At 38.2% G+C, this 10,707-nt stretch overlaps 1 protein-coding gene across 1 annotated transcript; it reads left to right on the top strand.

Moving 5' to 3' along the window:
* Positions 1 to 231: 231 nt before the first annotated feature.
* LOC140234854 (alpha-N-acetylgalactosaminidase-like) lies at positions 232 to 9,797 on the top strand. Its single transcript, XM_072314900.1, has 8 exons — positions 232 to 359; positions 1,602 to 1,783; positions 2,545 to 2,719; positions 4,261 to 4,438; positions 5,233 to 5,312; positions 6,446 to 6,607; positions 7,074 to 7,271; positions 8,649 to 9,797. Exons 1-8 carry the CDS (start codon positions 351 to 353, stop codon positions 8,937 to 8,939), a joined length of 1,275 nt encoding a protein of 424 aa, XP_072171001.1. The 5' UTR covers positions 232 to 350; the 3' UTR covers positions 8,940 to 9,797.
* Positions 9,798 to 10,707: the final 910 nt, after the last annotated feature.

Here is a 10,707-nt window from a genome sequence, read left to right on the forward strand (position 1 = left end):
CAGGCTATAATCTTTAAGAGTACAAAAAAACACACCCTTTTTCTGTCAGCATGACTAGTAGAGACTGGTATAAATATAATCCTCCTCCTCTGAGGTAGAGTCGTAGCGTATCCGTGAAAAAAAAAAAAAACGTGATCGAGATTAAAAAAAGCCTACATTCGATCTAGAGAAATCTAATCCTCGATGCATCATCAGCGCGCGGTACGGTGCTGGTGGTCTTTTAAGGGCGAAACTGGAATCTTCGTACAATGTGCCCAGGCCTGTAAGGACTAGGACCTACGCAACGAATCGAGAAGTGTAGCATATATGTCAGCACCAACAGTCTTCACTGTAGAATTTTTTGTTGTGGAATGGCTAAGGTAAGAATCTCTCTTGACTTACAATACCTGTCAAGTAAGTATTAGCATGATTAGTAGAGGTCATGTCAAGTAACAGTCAAAAGTCCATGACCATGGCCATACGGCATACCAGGCACCGGGGGAACCTGCGGCTGCGCTCCTCCATAATCCACGCAGCTCCGTTCGGTCAGGTTACAATACACGACATACACTCGGATCTCTAGCGTCTATTACAAAGAGAAATACAACCAACTATAGGGTCTAGTAATAGTATGTAGAACGTCTAGTAACACAAATCATGCTAACGTTAGTAGGTCCTCTGACATGTAGGAGAAGGAAGTGATATTATAAACGGTAAATTACCTCGTTAAGAATGGAACTTGAGACAGTCTTTACGCGTTTTTACATGTCACTTTTTTTTTTTCATGGATGTAATTCTAGACTGATTAATTTATGTTTTATGTTTAAGGTCTAAAATTCTAGAACTCTAACGTTAACTAGAGGTAAACGTTAGAGCCCTATGTCAAGTAAATTTATGTGGAATGTAAATTTTACCCGTGCTTATATAGACAGCAACAAGTGCTGCTCTGATCTCTCACTCCTATTTCTATTTCTGATCCACATGATCCAGGGTTACCCTATCCAGGATATAGGCTTGCCAGGAAAATTCAAGCAACATTTTACTTCCGCAATTAAGTCTGCATGTGCAAGGGTCCATATGCCAAACATGAAGCAATTGCTTTATGTAGGTAGATGCCTAGAGTAGAATTAATACCCTGTTTGCAGCAGGCTTTGTACTGGGTGCCTATTTTTTCGGCAGGGGCCATTTTATTCGTTGATGATAAGACCCAATCAGGTGTCACTTCTCATAACACTTGCAAGTAACTTGTCGTTGTGTTCTGGAGGGGAACTATTAAAGTACATCTACACATGATGTTCATTAGTTGTTTTAGTGATGAATGAAAGTGCCCCTGAGGCACCATGTGGCAAAGTGGGTTGATTACTCTACTTAAAATATTTTGATGCCCAGTATAATTTCACACATGAGCAGCTGCATTAAGGGATTAATATATTGCATCAAGTGTCGATATCATTCATATGTATAGGAAAATGTTTACCTATTGACGTTTTATTGTAAGTTACAGGGAAGGCTTTTAATCCTTGAAAAGAAATAGGTTTACTGGAGTGAGTGATTCATGCAAAATGTAACCAATCTGACCTCAAATTTGAGTATCATCTCCTAATTGCATTTATTTCGTACAGAGTGTGATGTCTTGTTTCAACGTGTGGAAAATTGCATTGGCTTTGCTGGGTTGCACTGTGTGCATTGACCACATCTGCGCCCTCAATAATGGACTAGCCTTGATACCACCCATGGGATGGTTGTCATGGGAGCGGTTCCGCTGCAACACAGATTGCATTCATGACCCAGAGAATTGTATCAGGTATGTTCTTATGAATTTTGTGATTCATTTAGTGAAAGTTTATGGCAATTGTCACAAATTTATTCAATCATGTATGTGAGATTTAAGCACAAATGATGTTGTTATCACTTGTATGTGATTACAATTTAATGCTAAATGTCAAATGTACAAGTATAGTATCATTCAAACAGTGCATGTATGATGTAAATATGCTGTGCTCACAACATAGTTCTCAATGATGATCATTCTTATTGTCATGTACTCTTTAATCATTAACACATCTCTGTCATGATTCCCGCGACATATTTTACAAAGTTCTTGTCTCATACTGCCAGTGTTGCTCTGGTTAAATCTCCAGGATTAAAAGTGAAAAGCGTAAAATTTCATAGAAATTACAACTTTTACATTTGATTCAAAAGTGAGGTAAAAATCACTTTTCAGTATGGTTGCAAGAGAACCTAAACTCAAGAAGTACAGCTTGAAATATGAGATTTATATCATCTTATGAGAGTAGCCCCTAACTCACCTTTAATTCACTTTCAGTGAATCTGCAAAAATTTAAGATCATTTTTAGATACACTGTATTACAACTAAATTTTCTTTCTACATGTCCCACTGTGTACCCTGTAAGTGCATCTCTGTTGAAGTATCCCCATGCTAAGTTTGTCTGCTTGTCTTTCTGTCTTTTGTGGGTGTTTTGTTTGTCTGCCTGTCTTTCTGTATTTGTGGGTTGTTTCAAGTACAGCTACATACTGACTCGGAAGTTTTCATTCTTCCCCCAGTGAGCACTTGTACAAGACTATGGCTGATCTACTGGTTAGTGAAGGCTACAGAGATCTTGGCTATGAGTACATCAACATAGATGACTGCTGGATGGCTGGTATGAGGGATGAAAATGGCCGCCTCTATGCTGACCCAACACGTTTCCCAAATGGCATGAAAGCATTGGCAGATTACGTGAGTCGACATGTGTAGCATACATTTACTTCCATGATAATGTTTTTTTTTTAAATAGATTATGAAAACAACATGTCACACAATACCGAACATTATACAGCTAGCATGGCAGAAAGCTCATGCATGTCAGTATGTCACTGGACTGGGTAAGAAAGAATATCAGCCTGAATACTTCAAAGTATTGTTCCTACAAAGTCTCATCATTAAATCCCCACTGATATTGATCTCTTGTGTGTCAAATCAAGAGGAAACCATCTCCAGGTTTTCTTGACTGAGAAATCAAAATGTCCTTTTTAGCTCACCTGAGCCAAAGGCTCAAGTGAGCTATTGCGATCGCCCTTCGTCCGTCGTCCGTCGTGCGTCGTCCGTCGTGCGTCGTCCGTCGTCCGTCGTGCGTAAACTTTTTACATTTTCATCTTCTTCTTGAAAACCCCAAGACCGATTTTCTTCAAACTTGGCAGGTAGCATCCCTAGGGGGTTAGGAACTCAATTTGTTAAAATGGGCACCATGCCCCACCCAGGGGGCCCCCAGGGGGCCCAAACCCCCAAAATTAAGGAATCTATAAAAATCTTCTTCTCTAGAACCAGAAGTGATAGACCTAAGTTAATACTATGAGTTAGTACATTGATGACTGTAGTTTCAAGTTTGTTCATGGCAGAATCAGGGGTGCCCCCCTTGGGACCCAGGGGAGGGGGGTGGGGAGGGGTCCTAATGGGGCCTAAATTGTACATTTTCATCTTCTTCTTGAGAACCCCATGACCAATTTTCACCAAACTTGGCAGGTAGCATCCCTAGGGGGTTAGGATCTCAATTTGTTAAAATGGGCACCATGCCCCACCCAGGGGCCCCCAGGGGGGCCCAAACCCCCCAAAATGAAGGAATCTTTAAAAATCTTTTCTAGAATCAGAAGTTATAGAGCTAAGATAATACTATGAGTGAGTACACACATTAATGACTGTAGTTTCAAGTTTGTTCATAGTAGATCCAGGGGTGCCCCTCTTGGGGGTGGGGGGGGGGGGGGGGGGGGGGGCGTTGGGAAGGTCCAAATGGGGGCCTGAATTGTACATTGTCATCTTCTTCCTGAAAACCTCATGATGGATTTTCGTCAAACTTGGAAGGTAGCATCCCTAGGGGGTCAGGGTCTCAATTTATCAAAATGGGCACCATGCCCCACCCAGAGGGCCCCATGGGGCCCCAATCCCCCCAAATTAAGGAATCTTACAAAAATTTGGGCCCTTATTGTACATTTTCATCTTCTACTTGAGAATGCCTGGTCAAATTTTAGTAGAGCTGTGAATAATTTAGATTAGTGACTGCGTGAAAGGTGAACTTGCGATACTCAGGTGAGCGCTAGACCCGCGGGTCTCTTGTTTGGGAATATTATCATTTTTGTGATTAGTAAGTGATACTTTTGACTTGCTGTAAATGTGTGATATATTTCAATACTTGTGCCTTTGTTGTAAATCACAAGTTGCTTTGCACAGTTATTGTTAGTAGCAAATAGTATTTTCAAATATGATCTTGGTTTTTTATTTCACAGGTACATTCTAAGGGTCTCAAGCTTGGAATCTATGAGTCCATGGGCTACTTCACCTGTCAGCATCTGCCTGGAACCTATGGCCACATAGAGACTGATGCACAAACCTTTGCTGACTGGGGCATCGACATGGTAAAGATGGATACATGTCACACTGCAGGTGCCAAGCTCGCAGGAGAAGGTATGACTGAGAGTTGATTCCACTGGTGCTTCAGGGGCCTTGTACCTTTCAGAAGGAACTTTCCACAACCTTTGTAGACATTTAGAATCATAATGTACCATGTATCAAAACCTTTAATAAATGTGTGTATAAATGGTTCTCTGTGTATGTTTGTATAAGTTTTAACTGTTGAGTGCTCAACTACTGTATTGATCTTTTTATAATTGTGCAAGACAGTTGAATTAAGAATTACACACTATTGTTACATAGCTAATCATATGCTGGGCTTACATTTTACACAGGGTTTATTAACTTCATAGGATGTGATTACAAGGTATATACATTTATTTATATAATCATATGGCATTTGAGGGGGTGGAGTCATGAAGATGATATAATCATTTTCCTTTTGTAAAGTGGCAATGCTTATGACAAAGGATTCGATAGAATGATGTTATAACTGAAAAGTGTTTATATTCAAAGGTGTGCTGGTGGCTTTTTGCTTGTATTGAATTATCAGGACTTTGTCGAAGGAAAAGCATACTGTAAAACAAGATATCGTTCGCATACATTTTAATTTCGCAAATTTGGCAAGAGCCAAAATTTACAAAATTGAAATGCACGCAAAAATTCTTGTCTGCACCATATGCACTGAATGCCAGTGGCAATTCTTGAAAATTTCATGCCACTAAAAGGCTGTTGGCTCCAATTTGTGAAAATTTCATTGCTCGAAAATATCTTTGCTTTGCAGTAATAATCTTTTATGTCTTCTTCTGATAATGAACATAATTTTTTTCCTCTTTCTATCTCATTAGGTTTTATGAATTTTTCCAGAGCACTTAATGCAACAGGAAGACCAATTTTATTCTCATGTGAATGGCCCCACATACATCCTGTAAGTTTATGTGGTAGAATGCATTACACCTTCATTTATCATTGCTTAACATTTGCATATTTCAAAGGTCATAGTGTGCCACGACTGTCTATACTTTCAAGTGTGTAAAAAAAATATGGAACTTGAACTCACACTTATTTCTTGTTACATCATTCCTTGTCCATTCAGCTGTGCATACTTCACAATACTTGACAAGAGCAACTACTCATGAGAGCACAAACTGTGGTGCCATGACGTTTGCTCCTGCGACAATTGCTCCCATGAAATATCTGTGTGGACCATGCTAAGCCAAACATAAATTCTACCCACAACCGTAACCCATGCCCTAATCCTAATCCTCACATCAAACTTAACCCAAAACTCTTTTACAACCCTAAATCCTTAGAGGAAATAAGACCAGAGCAATTTTTGCAGGAGCAAATGTCATGTCACCCAAAATGTTTAACTTGAATGCGTGATGAAATGTAATTGATGATCTGCTAGAAATGACCCCATCTGAGAGATCATTGTTAAGGTGGCAAACTGCGATGAGAGATGTTGAAGAATGAATAAGTTACAACTGTCAGCTGTTGTGTTCATTTGATAGTATGCAGTAAAATAAAAACTAGAAGGTACATGTAGTTCTTGCTGACTGTAATGTTACTGTAGTACAGTGCACTCTTGTTACAACGAACACAGTTATAACACAATTCTTGTTACAACGAACTACAAATGCAGGCCCCAAAATAACCATTTATGTATATTTTTCTATACTTTACTGTTTGACTATAATGCAATTTCGACATAATGAACAAAAACTGTTGGTTCCGAGGACTTTGTTATAAGGAGAGCTGCCTGTAGTTCTGCTTGTGTGCATTATGTGCAGGATGGAACAAAGTTTAATTTCTTTCCAATTAACTATTCTTGCAATGGATACACTTGTGGCATGTGAAGGATATCTTGTTGAAACTATAGTGTACACATGGATATGAATGACTCACCTCCAACAGCACTTCAGATGCAACATTCGATTTGTTATTACTGTTGATAACACCTTCATATCCCCCCCCCCCCCCCCCCCCCCCCGGTATCAATGCAAACTTCTTTACTATAGCCCTACTATAATCGTACACATGTCTTTTTGTTTATTCCAGTCAAATCTGACAGTCATTGCAGAGTACTGCAATACCTTCAGGAATTACATCGATATACAGGACTCGTGGGACAATGTCATGACAATCATCAAATTCTTCGCTGCACAGCAAGACAAAATCACCAAAGTCTCAGGTCCTGGCAAGTACAGCGACCCTGATATGGTAAAAAAAAAAAAAAAAAAATATATATATATATATATATATATATATTATTCATTTCGAATAAGTTTTGATTGACGTTGATTTTAAATTTTCAAAGTGATACCAATTGGGAACTTCCTTTGCTTGAAGTGCAAGAAAGTTTCTGTTCTGACACCAAAATCAAAGAGCAGTTTTAGTCACAGATAACTATGAATGCCTGTGTTTAAAACACTTTATTAAATTATATTTTATCTTGATACAGAGTGTATCATCATCTTAATTTGTCCAAATATGTGGCAAACTACAATGTAAATGATAAATTAATTGCCTTTCAGATATTGTTACATCAAGAAAAGTAATCATAATTTGTTTTAACCTGCTCTCAATAGGACTGCCATTACATTTCATTGTGTTTGTTACTGCAGCTGAGAGTGTAATCCATCTGTCCATGTGATCTATTTGCCCTTGTTTTCTGTGACATTTGCAGCTGATAGTAGGGGACTATGCCCTGAGCATTGACCAATCCAAATCACAGATGGCATTGTGGGCCATCATGGCTGTCCAGATGTCCATGTCCAACGACCTTCGAACTTTGGCTCCCTGGGCTAAGGAGATTCTGCAGAATAAAGAGATCATTGCCGTCAACCAAGATCCTCTTGGTATCATGGGGAACAGAGTAATACAGGTAATGATGAAGTCCCATTGCAATGTCCATCTTCTTTGTGGCAGATCTTAAGCAAATAATCAACGTTGGTGAAGGTGATGGGACAAACTATCACTTCCGAGGCTGTAGCTATCTTTCCGAAGCGCAGCTGAGGAAAGATAGCGTACACATTCAGATCGCCAAGGAAGTGATAGCTTGTCTCATTGCCTGAAACTAAAAGTTGATTATTTGCTTTATATTCCACATTTAGGGTCCTAGATATTCCCATTTTATTCCACATCTGAAACTGTTCTAGCTGTCTTAAGGTATCCTCAGGGCTTAGGTTACGTACGTAGTTTACTTTAGACGTATGCGCGTCGATGACAAAACAATGAATTTGCTCCGCGCCCCGCGCATGGCACCGAAATAAAAGTGTGTTGCACTGTGGTCTATCACTTGACCCAGGTCAAATGATAGACCACAGTGCAACGCATTTTTATTTCGCGCGTACTCAATTGTAAGTTATATCACGCGTTAGGAGTGTGTGGACTAAAAAATCAGCGAAACAAAATGACTGTCATCACAGAGTGTAACAAACTTTTCTTCTCAGGTGATGTGATGGGAAAAACTATGCTTCATCACGTGATCAGCTCTTGACCAATCCTATAGCAAGATTCTTAGTACGTGGAATATAATGTTTAATATCAAACAAATTTTAAGGTTTGGAAACCATTGATTTTTGTTTAGTATGTGTTCGTGAACACTTAATATACTTCTGTCTTCTGCAACTACAATTTCCCTACCAAAACTGAAAGAGAAATAAAAATCTAAAATGTCAGTTCATTCACAAGTTCTTGTTAACTGACTAGAGTGTGTTTGATTCTTACAAATGAATGATGATATCGCTTTCAATATCATTTCATCAGATCAACCTTTCACTCTATAAAACTGTGGTGAACGATCTGATATCTCAATTGACATTTAGATGTATCCAAGTTTGATCATTGTATGATGTAGCATGTTAAGAACCAAAAGGACCTGGAAAAAGTTCTTGTTCCATAATGATCTCATTGCTGGGGTGACAAGACCTTGTATCTGAAATTTTGGTGAAAATGACTCTTTTGGATTAATGGTCAAACAATGGGTTAAGTGATGTCCTGTCCAAATCCCAACTGTCATACTCCAAAAATGAAGCCACCATGGCATGTCAAAGGAAAGGCTCTCCCATTTGATGCAGTGCTTTGGCCGCCATGTTTTTTGGCTCTCCTGAACATTTGACATTTGTAGATACGAGTTCTTGTCGCCCCAGCAACGATATGCTATATGCTATATATGCTATTCCTGAATTGTTACCGAGTCACAAAAGTAGCATGCAACACACTTTGAAAAATGTGTATTTCTCTTAATCATTTCTTTCAGGCACCTGTCAATATTGATGTCTGGGTTAAACCTCTGACAAACACTGGATTTGCAGCTGTCGTCTTCAGCAAGCGCACCGACATGCCTTACAATTTTACCCTCACCATATCCAAGCTGGGATACAATCACACGGCTGGGTATGTTGTGCGCGATCTCTTCCTCCACCAGGACGTAGGGACCTTTCTTCCTAGTGAAACAATCAGCGTCATGGTGAACCCCACTGGTGTTGTCATGTTGCAGGGTCGCCCTGTCACAAGTAAGAAGAGGGAGAAAGTTCCAGGGGAAAAATGAGGCTTGGACTGTCAACGCAATCATGAGACGTAGTAAATGCCTATTGTGGCTAACACGTCATGAAGTTAATCAGAAAATTGTCAATCTTTATTCATGCAGATAATATGAAGTGTACAAGTCTACCCACAGAAATTCGGAAGCTATAATCAGTAAATCATACTTTATTCTTTACAGCTATCTTCTTTTTCTTTGTTTTGTGCAAACCTGAATACATGTATGTTGTTGTCATGACTACAGTTTTTCTGTACTTATCATTCCCTGTTCTAGTGATTCTTGATAGGAAATCGTAGATGCACAGAAATCAGTACTCATGTCTTAAATTATCAGCATTAACACAAAATATCTGATATATGATGTGCTCTCTGATTTTGAATCATGGCAACCTTGAAAGAAATTTATCATTAATGTATTAAACTGACAATTACAAATGTATGTAGAACTACAATAGATATGTGTGCTTAAAGTTGAAATATTTTGGTACAAATTGTATTTTCCACTTGCTTTATATTTTTGTGATTTCCTCATAATGTAGTGTAAGAAAAAAACATGAATATATCAGTAATTCATAATGATGGTAAAGTTGATGATGGATACATTGTTTAGGTCAGCAAAGGATACAGACTTGGTCTCCAATACAGCAGCATTTTGATTTCTATTAATGTAAGATGCTCTTTCATATGAGATACGTGATACATTGTAGTTATTTCTACTTTTTTTTTTCAAAGAAGGCAGGTATGCAATCATTGCAAACTTTCCAGAAAATTATTCTATGGGAGAGGGAAATGTTAATTAATATATGTATTTACACTTTGATTCCGAATGTGCTGCATCAGCATACCTTCTTTGTCATGTGTTATCTTATTGGATGATATGAAACCTTTTTCATATTTCCCACTTATAATTGTTTTGAAAAGAAAATACATTTGACATGATTTTGTACAGGTTTGTGGTTGTTGTTTTTTTTAATACTGACAAATTATGTTTTGCATCAACACAAATTGTGTGGCAAAGAGTGAAGCAAGAGTGGAAATGCTAGCATATCTTTACCTACTTTTGGAAACAGTCTCACTCACTCCTGAAAGTGTAATATAGCACATCATGTGGGATGGATTTACCTACTTCTGAACATGTTTGTACAACACAGTGTCTTTCATGAGTTGTTGCATTAAAAGAATAATGTGCAATTATTCCACATTCGCTTTTGAAAGTGTACATGTGATATCGGACAAATAGACCCCTTTCTGGAATTATTTGGACAACACAGAATCTTTCAGCTGTTTATACATTGAAGCAACAGATGTGCAATTTTCCACACCAGTATTAAAGGGGAAGGACATCCTAAGAAATAAGTTTGTTTGAATAGAGCCAGAAAACTGAGTTAAAGTATGACCAAATTCTGTTTGAAAATAAGTAGTTAATAAAAAAGAAAGTGACCGTTCCATGATTTGGCATGGGAGCTCACCTTCCATTTGCCCTGTGCATAAAATTCCATAACAACTCTCCTGTTTTCGTTTTTGATGACAGAATATATTTTTTCATGCAGTGGTTGTATAGAGAAATATTAACAATAATTCCATTAAGGGTGCATTTTTAAAATTTAGTTGATGGGAAAATGAAAATTTCTCATGTTATGGTACAAAGCAAATGGGGAGGGGTGAACTCGTGTGTGACATCACAGAATTAACAATATGTGTTTGAATGATCATGCCTTTTAATAATAATAAGATCATGACTGTCATAGTTTTGATCAGAATTTGATCAAACTTCC

Source organism: Diadema setosum, chromosome 11 (genome assembly GCF_964275005.1).
Source record: "Diadema setosum chromosome 11, eeDiaSeto1, whole genome shotgun sequence".
Lineage (NCBI taxonomy): Eukaryota > Metazoa > Echinodermata > Echinoidea > Diadematoida > Diadematidae > Diadema > Diadema setosum.

Coding starts and splice junctions, on each gene's coding strand:
- LOC140234854 (XM_072314900.1), top strand. Junction 5,313..6,445: donor AATGGCCCCACATACATCCT/GTAAGTTTATGT, acceptor TGTTTATTCCAG/TCAAATCTGACAGTCATTGC. Junction 6,608..7,073: donor AGTACAGCGACCCTGATATG/GTAAAAAAAAAA, acceptor TGACATTTGCAG/CTGATAGTAGGGGACTATGC.